Source organism: Argiope bruennichi, chromosome X1 (genome assembly GCF_947563725.1).
Source record: "Argiope bruennichi chromosome X1, qqArgBrue1.1, whole genome shotgun sequence".
NCBI classification, from domain to species: Eukaryota; Metazoa; Arthropoda; class Arachnida; order Araneae; family Araneidae; genus Argiope; species Argiope bruennichi.
In genome coordinates, this window is record NC_079162.1 from 47,834,044 (window position 1) to 47,850,545 (window position 16,502).

The following is a 16,502-nucleotide window of genomic DNA, read 5'->3' on the forward strand; positions in this document are numbered from 1 at the left end:
ATTTTGTTCTTGCCACTGAACTGGCAAGTTACTTTTATTACGAATATTATGATTAGTAACTAGGTGTTGGAAAACGTATTTTTAAATGAAAATTTCTTCTCGCAGTTAACACACGTGAAGCTTTTAGATTGGTCTTCAGCAGATTACTAATGGACGCGGTCAAATAAAAATTTAAATACTGTTTTTTGTAGCGTTACATCAGTTGCACGGGTATTCCATTTTACATTAGATACAAGATTACGTTCAAGTCAAGGAGAAAAATGGTCAATGGCTACGCTTTTTTTAAGCCCGTACGGATAGCTTGCCAATCAATCCTCTATGGTTGCCGAACTTCTAGTAACGTCATGTGAGCATCCAATCAGCGTTAGGATGCACTAAATTCGAGCTTCTGATTATAGGCGCTTCGTAAAAGTAGTTCGTTCTGTGTGTTGTATATATTTTGAAAATACCTTTCTTTTAGATAATGAAATTTAAGAGATTTTGGTAATATTTTAATCGTTTGCTTTCTTTGCAGGTAAGTTGTGTATTTTCATTCTATGTATTGCCAACTGTTGCTTTTCAAGAAATTCTCTCTTAATTTCGTTATGGACTTTAATTTTTGTTTAGGACTTCGTTTGACTTCAAGAGGCTGTGGAAGCTTTTTTTCTTTTTTAAGATGCCTTCTCCGAGTTAACTCGACCTTTAAAGCTGATTTGTTTGTTTGAAAATGGCGACAAATGCTCGCCTTGCAGTCATTGGACATTGATTGGTTATCTAAATTTTCATGTCGCCGTGTCACAAATCCTATTGTCCGAATTGAAACCGCCATTATGGGCCTGGAAAAACTAAGCGATGGTTTCTTTTCGCTTACCATGTTGTTTACATTCCTTCTCATGCCATTGTTTTAAATCTATGTGTCAAAAATTTCGGTTTATGACTAACCATATTGTCTACTTATTTTATAATTGTAACGATTTAATTAGTTTATATAGATTTCAATGTAGTAAAAACATAAAATTATAAGTATTTTTTTTTCTTCCAAAATCCATTTGAAGCATTTACATCTGCAAGAAAAGTTGATTCTACAAAATAATTTAAAGATTATTTACTTAATAAGAATTCTCTAGGCAAATATAAAGGCAGTTTTTAAATACTCTTTACAAAAAATATTTTAAAAATGCTTAACAGTGTCTTCATTTGGATGTGACAACTTTCTCTTATAAATATCAACTAAACTTTTCCTTGCTATAAAATTTGTTATTTCTAATATTAATTTATTGCATGAAATATTGTTTTCATACATCACTTTGCAAATAAATCTTCATTTCATTAAGGGGATTTCCAGAAAGACAAAGCTCATATTATTTTGAATTCAACTTCAGAATTTTTTTTTTGTCTAATTCTATTCATTAGAAATACTGAAAATGCTACCACAAAATTATCATTATCCTCTAAATATGCCTCCTATAGGATCAGATTATTATTTTCCTTTTAAAATTTGATTATTATTTGATTCACTATTAAGATTTATTAGTAAATAATTAAAAAAAATTACATTATTAAAAAATTAGTTTTAAAAATCTAATCTTTAAAAGCTGTTATATGCTCAAATTAACAAAATATTTCTGAAAGGTATTTTCCCTTGTTATTTATTTATTTTAACCAGAAATTGGAATCTATTTTTCTATTTATATATTCTTTGAATAAACTCCCTGTCCTCCCCTCAAAAACAACAAAAAAAACCCCTGCTATCAGAAAAGGAATAGGAACTGAAATGCCGTAAAATATTTTTAACATTTAATAATGTTTTTAAATTGCAATTTTAAGAATTAATCATTAATTCATATGATATTAAAGAAGCAGTAATTGAATCTTTCTTTCAGTAATTGACAGGTGTAATTTAAGAAATGGTTTAAGCAGTAGTAATATAAGTTTAAAAATGGATCTAATAATATAAAGCAGTTATACAAAAACAAAAAATACTGGTCAGCAACGGATTGTGAAACCCTCTGCATTTTTGCGCATGCGTTAGGATGGGCTTAATTTGTCAAAATAGGGGTGAAAAAAAGATGAAAGGAGGAGATGTTTACATTTACTAGTATCTAATAGGGGGAAATCCAAGGTCAAAGGGAATACCAGAAATGCACTCCTCGTTCCGTGTCTCGCCCCTTAATGAGATGGAGTCGTCGGAATGTGGTCGTCTCAGAATCCGTTGATGAACAGTATTTGAAATGGCAACTTAAATAATATAAAGCATCTATAAAAATAAAAGAAAAATATTCAAAATTGAAACATATTTTTATTTACAATTTGAACAATAATATTTTATATAAGACTTGCAAATGCGATTCGTACAATTGTAGCATAACATACTAGTTTTGCTGTCATTGCTTGATGGACAGAGCTTACACTTTGCACGTTTGACACACAATGAAGTATTCTCAGCAGATCCTGATGGTATATTTTCCTTTTTCTCTGCATTTATTTCACTATTTTTATGGGGCTCTTCTTGGTAGGTATGGCCTTGCTTCAATGTGTGGAAAAATGCGTGATTTTCCTAGTTTTTCCAAAAAATGGCCTTTATTTAGTCAGTTTATTTTTGTTCCATTCCCTATGTATTGAAGTCCTTAGAACAAATGCATTGTACGCAGAAATATCAAGCTGGTTATAGAATACTAACATGGGCCAGCGATTTGTTTTTCTTTTACAAGTGTATGTGCTTAAAAGTTGATCACGAGTATCCATAGGCCCTTTAGTTGGATTATAATCTAAGATCATTAATGGTATTTTTGTCAGGTCTGTTGCTAACTTCTTTGTCATGATGCAAAGTGCTCATAAGAATAACATTCTTGTTCTTTTTTGGTATGTAATTTACAACTGTTGTATTTCCTGTAAAACAAAATAAGGAGCTGTGAACTTCTTTGTTTAGTATTTGTTCAATAAGTTCTGATTTAATTTTTTGTTATGGTCATTTTCCACTTTAGAAGAAGTTGTCCTAATTTGTAAGATGTAAAAAATTATCACATGTAATATTTTACCCCGAATACCCGTAAGTAGGATGACACACTACTCGCATTCCCTGATTTTTCTCTGTCTTTGACCCTTGTTCTTTTCCAGTGTAAATTTGTGTTTACAGTACATATGAAGTTTTACTGTCACATAAAGTCCATATTTTGATCTCGTATTTATATGACTTACTTGGTATATACTGTTTGAAAGGACATCGACCACGAAATCCTACTAATTGTTCATCTACAGTATTATCTTATCTGAAGTAATGACAGATTAATCTGTAGCAATATGGAAGATAAGAGTATTCAACGGCCTCTTTACATTGAAGATTCAGATAGTTGTTTTGGAGTCTTGTATTTAGTTGATTATATGAATTACTCTATTATATTTACAATGTTGTGATTTAAAACTTTTTTAAAATCCAGTATACTGACATGTTGTAAATTAATTGTTAACATGTATAATCGTCAATTAAAACAAAATTTCTTAATGATATATTCTTTTGATTAAAATTCTCTTGACAAATCTTATGACTACATCAGGGCCCAAACATTGCTCTTCAGCATTAAAGAGAACAAAATTTTTATCAGTGAAGCATAATGAATTGAGAAGGTAAAACAGAGCCAAAATATGTTTTGTAATATCATAAATGTTATTAAGAAAAATCTTTTCTCTCAGAGAAAGAATGAATTTATTTTGAAATATATTTTAGTAATGTTAATTACTAATATTCAGTTATTATTTTAGCTGTATCATATAATTTTCTTGAATTCTAAAATAAGTACATTTTAGTATGTTTATTTAAAAACACTTTTTCCTCATGATTGCAATGCACATAACAGCTTTCTTTATAAATTCTTTATATAATGTGCAGTTATAAATTCCATTTATTAAAATTGAAGGCATATAATCATCTTCATATTTTTATATCTTGTGATTTTTATGTCTTTTCAGTTACCAACAATTCCAGATATTTGTCAGAAAGATATTTTTGATGCACTAGAATTTGGAAGTGACTGTTTATCAGAATGGAGGATGATGAGTACAGGGCATTATGTATTCGGCTCGTGTGTAAAATGGCCCAAAAACAAGCGTTTGTTCGTGTAAATAGAATCAACTTACCACTTCCTGAAAATGTCTCTTCGACATCTACAGATAGAAATGATAATACTCATCCTTCTGAAGACCTTGTGTCAAATTCACTGGATTTAAAAGTCGAATTAGATAGTAATTCTTTGCAAAAATTATCTGACTGTGAACAAAATATTAGACAAATAATTAGAACTGCTTATCAATTTACCAGGCACAGTCATCGAGAGAAACTTACTGTAAAAGACTTGGAAAAGGCTTTTAAAATTCATCGTGTTGATATGAAACCTGATGATATTTATTCATTTATTGATAAAAATGATATAGATACAGATACAGGTGAAGTTGAAACTGAAACTGAAACTATTACATGCACAGGTAAGTGGTTGAGGAAGCCTGAAGGCTTGCTTTGAAGAATTGGTTTTCCTGCAGCATTTATAAATTTTTACTAAGCCTTTAATGGAAAGTTTTGTGCTGTTAATTCTTCATGTGTTTTTCTTATTTGAATTGATTTTGTTTTTAAATACTTAGAAATGTGATTATTATGTACTGTGGTATACCTGCAATTTTTCAATACCTGTTTCTTGTTAATTTTTTTCTATTGTGGTTAATAAAGATTTCTTTCCAAATAAAGATTTCTTTTAAAATTTTCATGCATCAATATATTTTTTATTATCATTTCTAATTTCATTTCTTTTATTCATAAAAATAATAATTATGGAACTAGTAAAATTTTATTTTTCATGTAATTTGTATTTTTTTTTTGTATTTAATTTTTTTTTTTTACTGTACCATTCAAAATCTTAAATTTTTATTTTATATTATTTATAATTTTATCGAATGAAATTGTATACAGTTATAGAAAAAAAAATATCTACCCAGCTAAATTCTGGCATTCTTCAACATATAAAAAAGCTATCATTCAAAAGAAATTTACATATTCTTAGATTTTTTTAAGTAAAAATTTCATATGGGTCATCTATATAGTGAATTAAAAATAAAATTTAAAATTTCTAGTGGCAATCCCCATTCTCCTTACTAAATTTCTACATCAAAAGTTATTTCCAGACATTAAAAAGTAATTTTTAACTTGGATAATAATGTTTCAAAATTAGAATTGAAAAATTTTTAAATGGCAGTTCATTTAAATTTGAATCTAAATCAATGGACTAGTTCATTTTATGAGGGCACGCAAAATTTCAGCTCATTCCTATGAGTAATTTTTCTGTTGCAATAAGTTTTCTGTATTTCCTTTAAAATGATGTGTTTAGAAGAGAGCAATAAAATTTTTTTTGAAAAGGTGGCAGACTGTAGATTGAACATGAAATTTGAACTTTTGGTTAAAAAAATAAATGGTTTGAAAAGCATATATAAATAAAGTTTTTGCATGACCTTATTTTCCTAGTAACTGTATGACAATAGTATATCTTTAGTCTTGTCATTTTAGCCACAGTTTTTGGTTTTTAAAAGATTTTAAGAAATTCATTTTTCATCAATTAATTTTCTTTCAAATAATAATACTACAATATTTTTAATATCTCAACACTTTTTGTTTAAATTTATTTTATTTGCTTAAGTGTTTATTTGGCACAATCCATTATTTATGAAATTCAGCTTTATTTTTCTTTCTAAAATTGGTGTCATCAAAAATATGGAAATGATCTCTTAACAAAAAATTCTAACTATATAATCATGGTATATTAATCAAAATTTGTTCTCAAGATAATTTTTCTGTAAAGAATCTATGTATGATATCAAAACAGAAAATATATGCATAGGAAATTTTAAAGTTTGTACAATTTTAAGTATGCAGGCAATTTCTTATAAATATTTTAGCAGAGCCTCTTTTAGTATACAATATTATCTTTAAAGTGTTGTTTTTCATTTTCTTAAATGGTGGTTGACATCAGAATAAGGCTGAATGCTTCCTTTTTCAGCAACTATACATCGTGATGTGAATGAATGTCAAAATTGGACTGTTTATTTTCACATTGGTGTAATGTTTTAAAATCTATAGTTTATAAATTTTCTGTAATTTTTTATGTCACTTTGAAAATGTAATTTTAAAGTAATGCAAATAAATATTTGGTTTTATTTTATAGTTAAATAGTACTTTCGTCAAAAATCTTGGGATTTAAAATGTAGCCTTTTGTTTGTCAATTTTCTTTAGCTTAGATAATGAGAATTGCCTTGCTGATTCTATATGTTTTGAAATTATGTAGAATATGTTTGTTTTAAAATTAGCAAATAAAATGTGTTTTGAGTGTTTGAGTTGGTTGTGCTATGAATTTTTCTCTTGAAAGGTAGTTGAGATTTCACGGGTAAACTGTTAGGCATTACTGAACAGCATTGCTGATAGATGAATAATTTAAAAGATTTAAACACTTGGAACAAAATTCGAATTAAAATTAATGTTTCTAAATTGTACTTCCAGCATAAAAGTATATGGTGTAAAAGTAAGGTGACCATTTTTTTTTTTAACCTGAAACCAGGACAACATGAATTTTGACCAGCCACGCCCAAATTTTATAAATTTTTATCAAAAATTCACCCAACGGCCAACCTGTATACCTAAGTAAATAAAAAACTTTTAGATATCAAAAAATGTTGCGTTTATTTAAACACAAGAAGTGTGAAAACTAAAATAGGATTTTACAATATAAAAATAAAACATAATAAACATAACATAACATGATAAGCCATACCCAATATAATAACATAATAAAACATAAGGAGTTATTTAATTTAGTTTGTTTTTTTATATTTTTCTGAGGAATGAATTGCTTTTAACAAATTTTTGTTTTGCTGTATATTTTCATAGAATTCCATACAGGTTGCATTTAAATTATTTTTGACGATCAACAAGGATTTCAAAGTTTCCACTTTCAATTGGGTTTTCTCGCTAGTCCAGATGTTGTTTAATAAAGAAAAAACCCGTTCGGTCGGTGCATTAGTTCCTGGCATACAGAGGCAATACTCTACCAATTTGCCAATATTATTGGACACATCATTTTCTTTAAAGGCTTTAAAAATTTCAATCCATCTCTCTAATACCGAAACACAATTTTGTTTCCAATGCCCAAGTTTCTCATTTGTGGTGTAGCGCTGAATGAAACAGATTTCATCAAAGATCTCATCTTCAATTAAATTTATTTCCGGATAATGTTGAATTAAATAGTCACTGCATACTTGAACCATTTGATGCGTAGGTTTCATGTTTAATGTAATCCAATTAAACTTCTCGATTCCCTCAAAATGGCCTTCCCATTCTTCCAGATACTGAAAACATGTGCTGTAAAATTCCACCACTTTTTCTTTGAAAATATTCGATTTAACTAAGCCGTCTTCTCGTAGCCTTTTTAAATTTTGTCGAACTTGCAGGGGCAGAAACACACTTTCTATCCTGTCAGCAATTTTGGTTTTAAGGTCCTTATAAATGATATTTGTTTCCAACATAGAAATATCCTGTCCTTCTATCTTTAAAACCGTGTTATGAAACATTGACGACACATTATGGAGAAAGAAAAGCCAAGATTCGGTTTCAGGTTTCTCAAAATAATTTTTAATAATTGTCGGAGTTTTTTCATTAGACGCAAAATACGATTTTAATGCAGAAAATATTTCCAACACGCGCTCAATAGCTGGTTGTAACGCTAACCACCGCGTAGAACTGTAACCCAAAAGTTTTTTATATTCTATGTCTACAAAATTCTTTTAACTCACTGACGCGCACAGTATAAATGTAAAATTAAGAGTAAATCTTGGTAATTAAAGTTTGTATATCAATTGGAAGGCAGTCCGCCGCGGTTTGTATAGAATTGTTTAAAATAGCGCTGAGCAACCAATTCACACAAGCTCCCGTCCGCCCAAAGTAGCTTTTATCTTGGTAAAAATATTATTTTTCCCGGCTCTTCGCATGCCTCCAAAGTTAGTGTTGGTGTTGTCGGCACAAAACCCTAATATCTTGCTTTCTAAATTAGGTTTTTTTAAGATCTCTACAATATATTCGGTAACTATGTCAGACGTTTCTCCTGGCAAATCCTTTACTTCAATAATTTTTACCTGTATTCCATTCTTGTATGAAAAATATCTGACAAGTAAAGGAATAAGTTTAATTTCTTTGTGATTTGAGGCGTCTGAATACACTGATCTAAAACTTACTTTCGTTTCTCAAATCTTCAGCCAATATTTGATTTGCATAAGGGACAAGTATATCGGTGATTATAGCTTCACGTTTGGTCCTAGAGCATGTGAATTTAGCATCGAAACTTGCCTTAATAAGTTTACAGGTACAGTCCATTGATCGAAAAGATTGATAACTGTATGATTATAATAAGGTAGGTACATCACAGTAGTTAGTACATCAGACCACCACTGGCTTGTATGACGTCGTGGCGGTCCTGCTCATGCGACACCTGACGATATCACATGGAATTATCAGGGTTGCCAGTTCTAATTTTATTATTTTTATTTTATTACTTTTTTTGTTTTAATGTTTTCTAATCTAAAACCAGTACTTTTCGTGTATTGGTTTTGTTTAATGACTAACCAGGACTTATGCCCTGAAAACCAGTACTGTACTGGTAAAATCAGTACGAATGGTCACCTTATGTAAAAGAAACATTGCATGAAAAATTTGTTGAAAAATTGTTTCTTTGCTATGCTAATGAAACAATGAGGTAAAGATTACAATATGAATTCCTTTGTGAAAAAATATATTTGGACTTAAACTTAATTTGGGCTTTGGTTTAAGATGGGAAAGTTTCATTTTCGGGAGGCGGAGGGGTACCCCATATTACTTTGCATTTCATTTTTGAAGAATTTCATCTATTAGTTTGTTCAAGTGCATTTTATATAAGGCTGCTTGCTTGTTTATTAAAGGTTTATGCTGTAAGAGCCATTACTGGCTAAACTGCACCACGAAACTGATGGAAAGAAGGTAACGGTTTGTAAAAGATTTGTAAGAGTGAAGTCATTGAAATAAGTTTAAAATTCAAAGAAAAATACTAAATTTCTGCTGAAAGTATGATGTACCAATTAAAAAGAAAAGAAAAGAAAGATTTGCTCAAAATTACATTTATTAGAATAAAAATAAGGAAAAATGTAAAGAATTAAATGCACTTAAAATATCCAATAGTCTTTAAAAAATTAAAAACATATGGGCAGAATTTCTCACCCATGAAGTCTTGAAAGAAGTAACTACATCAAGTATTAAAGAATATACAACTAAAATATGCTTCACATAAAATCAAGATGACATGCGGTACAAATCGGCGCTCTCTCATCGAAGAGGAGATGACGGAGAATAAAACGGGTGTCTCCTATAATGAGGCGTGTCAATTTGACATCAACTTCTCATAGGGAAAGTAGGTCACAGACCAACTGTGAGTTTGATTGAATGTAACTTGTAGATCTGCAGATCCCATGAATCTTGTCAAGTAGTAAACAGCCAATAAAGATGCTCTTAGTGTCACAATATAAAAGCGATTGTGTCTAGAAAGGATGATGCCGATTTAGTAGCAAAATCTGGTTGCTCATTGCTGAGAAACGTACATAATCCTGAACTGATCAAAATATGATTTTGATACCCTTATTTTACAAACGTCGTAAGGTAAATAAAATATGAATGGTAATCGGGTGCATTTAGTTGTGATAGTGAGTGTACTAAAGCACTCGGTACTGTCAATAAAAACAAAATTATGTTGAATAGAAGTCGAGATTTCCTGAAGTGATAGAAAATTGCTTTCTAACTTAGCAGTAAACACTGAGCAACTATTGCATAGATAATAACTTAGTGTATCAGATGGATGTATGATGCCACAACCAACATGTTCGACAACTGCACCGATTTTCGATTTATCAAAAAAAAAAAAAAAAATCGATATTTTTGAGAAATCAATTTTTCGATGCCTGTTTTCTAAAAAGGTTGTCGATCTATCGAAATCATGATCATGAATAATAGTTCACGATGAATCGCGATCCGATAAATTGATATTTACAACTAATTTGTGTTTCCATTTTTGTTATCGGTTAGTGTTTATTTTTGTTGCTCTTATGTCTAAGCATGTCATTTTAGAATAAGCTGTTTTCTTTTCCCTAACTGAATACTATAATTATGGAAAATTAATAGCGGCTATCAGAAGGTTGTTGACTGTCTTTTGTTTAATCGCTAAATATACATCTTCAGAAATAAAAGCAAAGAGGATTAATTCAGATTAAATCCACAATTTTATTCGCAGTTTCGCATTTCCACACTCAAGAGTACTTGCATAAAAAATAAATGAAGTCTCGTTATAATTCCGATTTCGCCTGGTGGCTCACGACAAATCACGATACAATAAATCGATATTCACAACTAATTTACGTTTTCGATTTCGTTTTGGTTACCAGTAGGGCTGGGCGATGACAAAACTTCCTCATCGCTATATAACGTCCAACACATACCTATATTTTTCGAACGTATCGAATTTGGGGTAATTTCGATAGCGATCGAATTTACACTACTACTGAGAATAAGTCCTAGCAATGTTTTACAGATTTTTTTTTTTTGATTTCAAGGCATTGTTTGGCATATCAGTGGAAAATATGTGTTGTTCTTTTCTTTTCTTTTTAATCCGCGTGCTTTTCTGTAGAATGCCGCGCGCTTTTATATTTCTAAAAATGTATAATTTTTCTTGTTTTATATCTTTAATAAATGCTCTTTTCCAGTTTCATTATATATTTTTTGTTACAATATATTATTTTTTAAAATTTAAGATAAAGATTATTTTTAATGGATAAATTTTATTATTCCACTTTGTCATTGGATTACATGTTGCGCTTTTTTCAAATTTTCGCGCAGTTTAAAAGAATTTTCTTTTCATTCCTTTTTTTTTAATTCGTGTTCTTTTTTTTTTATTTTCAAATACACAGTATTTTGAATTTGTTTAAAAATTCCTGCATTCAACTGACTTACGAAATTTTTTGTAAAATTATTATTATTTTTGTTTTTAATGTAAAGATATTTTAGTGGTGATTTTTGAATCTTTTGAATGTGTTTATATAATCCTTTTTTCACCCTCTCCCCTTCATTTTAACTTTTCACATTTTATTTTAACTTAAATTTTATTTCATCTCAAATTTTATAATATGCTAAAATGTTGATAGAATACTTAGAAATAAAAGTTAATTTCTAGAATTTTAATATGCTGAAACACAGTGTTGTACTTGAGTGTTGGTTATTTTTTCATTGAATTTATATTAATGGTGATGTATAATAGCATATTTTACTTTTATTTGATCGTGATCAGGACCTTTTCTAAAATTTATAATATATTACCTCATTCGCCCGTAAATAAATTTACCCTCCATAATATTTGTTATTAATGTTTTACTCATTTCAGAATTACTATTTTTCGTCTTGTTTGAAGTTTTGAAATAGTAAATTGAATGGTAATTTTAGTTATATAACATATTCTTGTGCATATTTAAATAAAACCTGCCAATAATACTATTGAAATAAGAATAAAAATTTATATAATTCATATACAAAATTATTTTTCAAAGCATAAGATTTTGAATTTATTATTAAAATTATTTAATTTTACTTGTTAAAAGTAAACAATTAAAGGAGTTTTAACACAATTATTTTCTATTTTTATTGAAAAGAAAACGAATATTTTTATTATAAAAAATGAAAGCTTCTTTTAATTGGAGTCGTACTGATCAGTCAATATGTTAAGAGATGCTATTCATAACTTATAATAGCTATAAATAAATACTGATAACACGATATATCGAAAAATATCGATATGTGTTGGATGATATATCGCAATGATGAAGCTCGGTCATTGCCCAACCCTACCAACATGGTTATCTATTTTTGAGCCATCAGCAAAATTTGGTATAAAAAAGAATGCTCATGGTGATAATGAAGATGTTTGTGGAAAATAACTGGCGTAGTTGTGGTTTGGTTGAATTCAAATAAGGGATTCCAGAAAGAAAATTCTGACATACTCAGGGTCAGAAATAAAGGGTATAAGCCTGCAAATAAAACTATTTATAAATATTATATTTTTATTAATAATCAAATGAAAGATTTTTATTACATTTAATATCAAAATAATGACACATTATATGTAGTATGTTAAATTATTAGAGTTTTCGTTTTTAGAAATATTTTTTAATTTCAGAGAATACGCACAAAGTGGAGCAGATTTTATAATTTTTTTTTTTTTTATTTCAGAGAATACATACAAAGTGGATCAAATCTATCAAAGTGTACGAGAAAAAGTGGAGCAGTCATTTAATTCCGTAAACAGAACATTTTAGCATATACTTGGAATTACAGTTTATGAAAACAAATTTGCTTTTATACAGGTTGATAACAAAGACATATAACACTAGTGTAAGAGTGTTGATTAATAAACTATTTTTTATATACCTGTCTGTAAACACAGTTTTATTTTCCCTGGCGGACTGGATAACTCCCTCCCCCTAATATTCCCTGGAAACCACTTTTACTCACCCCATATGTATAAATATATTAATAATCAATAAATTTATTCCCCATCAAAAATATATTAGATATATTATTACTATATACAAATATTATCGATATTTAAATAGGTAAGGAAGGAATAAGAAGTATAAATGTAAATCAATATCAACCATTTTATAAGAAACATACCAACCATAAGCCACCATTTTATAGTATATCCAACGATTGACAACTACTAAATCTACAAAATGCGTGAATACTGGTGTCGGTCATTTTTTGTAATTACTGCATACCGGTAATATGCAAAATAATGGTCGATGCCTCCCATATTATATGCTTTTACAATAGTAGATTATTTTACATCGGCTTTTTGTTTCAGTTTTTTTTTTTAATGTTTTCTGCCTATTCCAATTGGCTCATTACCTATACATGTGGATAATAGAGTCAAGGATTTATTATCTTTCTACTTGACAAGACACATTTGACTATCGTCTGTGACCCATTCATTCCATTTGCCAGGTTTCATTATTTTCGACACATGAGAAATTCTATTGCCTTCCCCTAAAATCCCTTTTTTCTAAAAGTTCAATGACCTCCTTTTGAGTTAAAGCCACTTGACGTGAACAAATTATTATTAGCTTATAAAATTCCATATATTCTATACATAATGTCGGATTGAAATATCAATTACTGACTGCAAGACAGCTATAAAATTAAATTTCTTACTGAAGTTAAAAAATAAATATTTTAAAATTTATATCTTATTACATTACAGAACATAAGAATTATTTTTTATAAAAAAAGATATACAAGAATGTCACGTAGAACTATAGTATAGAACTCAATGACACACACAAGAGGTAGAGCTAAACCAATTTATTAACTGAACTCAGAACTGAGAATACAGTGACTGATAAATCCTCTGCTTTTATATCAGCAGGGAAAGTTCCAGAATACTATTCAGGAGACAGTAAGAAAAGTCCAGAACATTTGTCCAGTAAACTAAAGAAATGTCCAGTATCTTCTGGAACTTGAAATAAAGGAAAACATAAAATCAAGTAATTAAATATTTACACATACTATGAATCCCTATAGCGGGTTCGAACTCAATGTCTCTTGATAAGGAGACCAGTGCCATGACCATTCGGCCATGGAGATTCGAGTGTTTTTCTTCAATCCATTAATATATTCAAGGACAAGAAATGACAGTTTGAAAACAAGCGCTGAAAAGATAAACATCGCAATGGATCGCAAGCAGTCAAGGAATGGGCGCGTAAACGCCTAAGGTACACATATGTGAACCATAGTTAAATTTATATTTCCACCGATTCTATTATAGATAACAAGATATAATTTGGTAATGACTTTAACCAGGTACTTAGTATTTTATAAAAAAATATACAAGCGTTTATTTTAATAATAAATATTAAAAAAATGTACTTATATTTGCTGTGTTTTCTGTTCAACGCCATTTTCGTTATGTCTAATTAATAGCGATGGATATGAAAAAAAAATATCGAACTGTAGTGCTATTTATTGATGCAAAATGGAAGCTACATTCATAAATGTTGAAATGCATGCATTATTTCGTAAAAATTTTACTTTACTGGATAAGAAAAATGAAAAAAAAAAAAAAAAAAAATTGCAGGTACACGGGCTGAAGAGCTTAATCCTTTTCCTTCTTGTGTAACTTCGAACTACACATATACATTGATTAGAAGAGGGATGGGTTTAGAAGAATCCATTGGTCAGTTCATATTTTTTGAAAGATTGCTTTACAAAATGCTTAATTTTTTAGGATGAATGATATACTAAGGGATCAAACTATCAAAGTTAGTCTTGAGAGTCTGAATTGTCAACTCTTTATTCCGGATTTGATTAAAACGCTTTATATTGTTTGGTTTTTCTTTTTTAAGTAAATAGTTTATAACTTTATTTTTAAAATTACCTTTACTAAAATTTAGTTTATAATCTATTCAAATTCACAATTTCTGTAATCCACGCGAAAAATCACTGCTGTTAATTAGGATTTTCAGTTTAATTATGGTATATTTTATTATGTATTAATTGCTGGTGTTAATCAGATTTTTAAATCCAATTTATTTATCATTATTAATAATTCAATTGTATTTAAAATGCATATTTAAAATTATTGAGTTTTTTGAGAGAATAACCATATTGCAAATTTCTTCACTGAGTAACTGAATTGAATTTATTGTATTTTAATCTTCTTTAAGTAAGAGAAAAAATAAAACGCCGTAATTATCGTAATGCAAACAAGATGTCGCCAAAGAAATTAATATTATGCCTCAAAAAATGACACAAAAAGAATGTTTTTCTAAAATAAATTCATAAACAAAATAGTATTTTTTTAATTCATTTTTTTATATGAAAGTTAAAGCAGTAAAGGCAGTTTTTAAGCAAATTAAATTTAAGGTATTCTTTAAATGTAGATAGCCTGCTTTTATTATTTCTCCCTCTTATGCCTAGATGGCAGCACGTACAAATGCTCTCCTCTAAACATAGAAGAGAAATGAGGACAAGTTAATTCTGTAAAAGTTACTTTCCAGGTACAGTACAGCAACGACAAAGAAAAGCCAAATAATAATTAACAGTTATTCTTAAATAAAAAATGTATAATAAGAAGAAATCAAATAGTAAATTAATTTACTTAATTAAATATTTAGAGCAGTAAATATTTATAAAACTCTATCATATTTTGTAATAACATATAAAACACAGAGAAAGCAATGAAACTAGTTTCGTCCCCTTCAGTGACTAATTTTAACTTTTATTTGAAACAAAATTATTTATTGAAATAAATATTATTAATTTATTGAAATAAATTATTTAATTGATATTATTATTATTTTATTGAAATAAATTTATTTTAAATATAAATGTTTTTAAAATTTCATTATTTTGATTAACTTTAGGATAAAACGTATAACACTTTTTAGTAATTAAGGTTGATTGTCTATTGGAATATGATGCAAAATCAAATAATAAGGTAGATGAACCAATAATGGGCCGCACAATTTTCTCCCTTTTGTATCAACTTGTCTTATGAACAGACAAAAAGATAGTAATGCAGCAGTTGAAATTCCTCTCATCCATTTGTTTTTCCTTCCTTCAACTTATTTGTCATTTGATGTAAATTTTAAAATTGTAGAAGTGAAATGAAGGAAATATATTTTAAAGGGTTTTTTTTTTTATGTACAACATCAGTGTTTTGTACTGTAGGTCAGCGAATCTATATACATAGAAAAAATTGTTCTGCTCAAAATGTAATGACTCCCAAAAATTCGGAGGCATAAAATTTATGCTGTGATATACTAAAGATCTACAGTTGACGAAAACTAATTTTTTAAATTTTTATTAAGCTTTAGTAAAAATTTCATACTTTAAAAATTACTGCGGTATATTCGCATGTAGTAAACAAGAAGTTTCTTTTTTTTTGTAAGTGCGTTGGCTATAAATAAAGCGCATTGTGGGTTCTAACATAGTGCATATTCTGCGAGTTGGTAACAAAGCATTTATACAAAATTAAATGCATTATATTTTGTTTACTTTCGTCAATAAATTTTTACATCTACTTTTGAAAATCCATTTCCTGCTTCATCAAATTTGGTTTTGTAGAAAATCTAAATGTCTGTTTTGTTTCCTTTTGTCAATACATTTTTACCTCTATGTTTTTAAATCAATTTTCTGAATAAATATTAAATATATGATGAACAATATTACAAAAACATATAAGAATTCTGGATGAACATCAGAGTTATTCATAAAAGTCACTATTAAAGTTATAGATATTTTTTTTTTTAAATTTTTGTTTTAAAATCCGGACTACTATCGATAATAGTGTAATAAATAGGGAAATGTGCACAGTTGTGAAATTAAAGTTTGTAATTAGTTTTATGTCCTCTACACAAACCATCAGTAG

The 16,502-nt window shown here is 28.6% G+C and overlaps 1 protein-coding gene across 1 annotated transcript; it reads left to right on the forward strand.

Moving 5' to 3' along the window:
* The first annotated feature begins 378 nt into the window (after positions 1 to 378).
* LOC129958742 (uncharacterized) lies at positions 379 to 12,463 on the forward strand. The gene is made up of 3 exons (XM_056071396.1): positions 379 to 514; positions 3,946 to 4,458; positions 12,305 to 12,463. Exons 2-3 carry the CDS (start codon positions 4,020 to 4,022, stop codon positions 12,388 to 12,390), a joined length of 525 nt encoding a protein of 174 aa, XP_055927371.1. The 5' UTR covers positions 379 to 514; positions 3,946 to 4,019; the 3' UTR covers positions 12,391 to 12,463.
* Positions 12,464 to 16,502: the final 4,039 nt, after the last annotated feature.

Excerpts from the sequence above, each read along its gene's own strand:
- LOC129958742 (XM_056071396.1), top strand. The coding sequence starts at position 4,020 with ATGGAGGATGATGAGTACAGGGCATTATGTATTCGGCTCGTGTGTAAA. Across the intron at positions 4,459-12,304 it reads TGAAACTATTACATGCACAG|AGAATACATACAAAGTGGAT; the intron begins GTAAGTGGTTGA and ends TTTTTATTTCAG.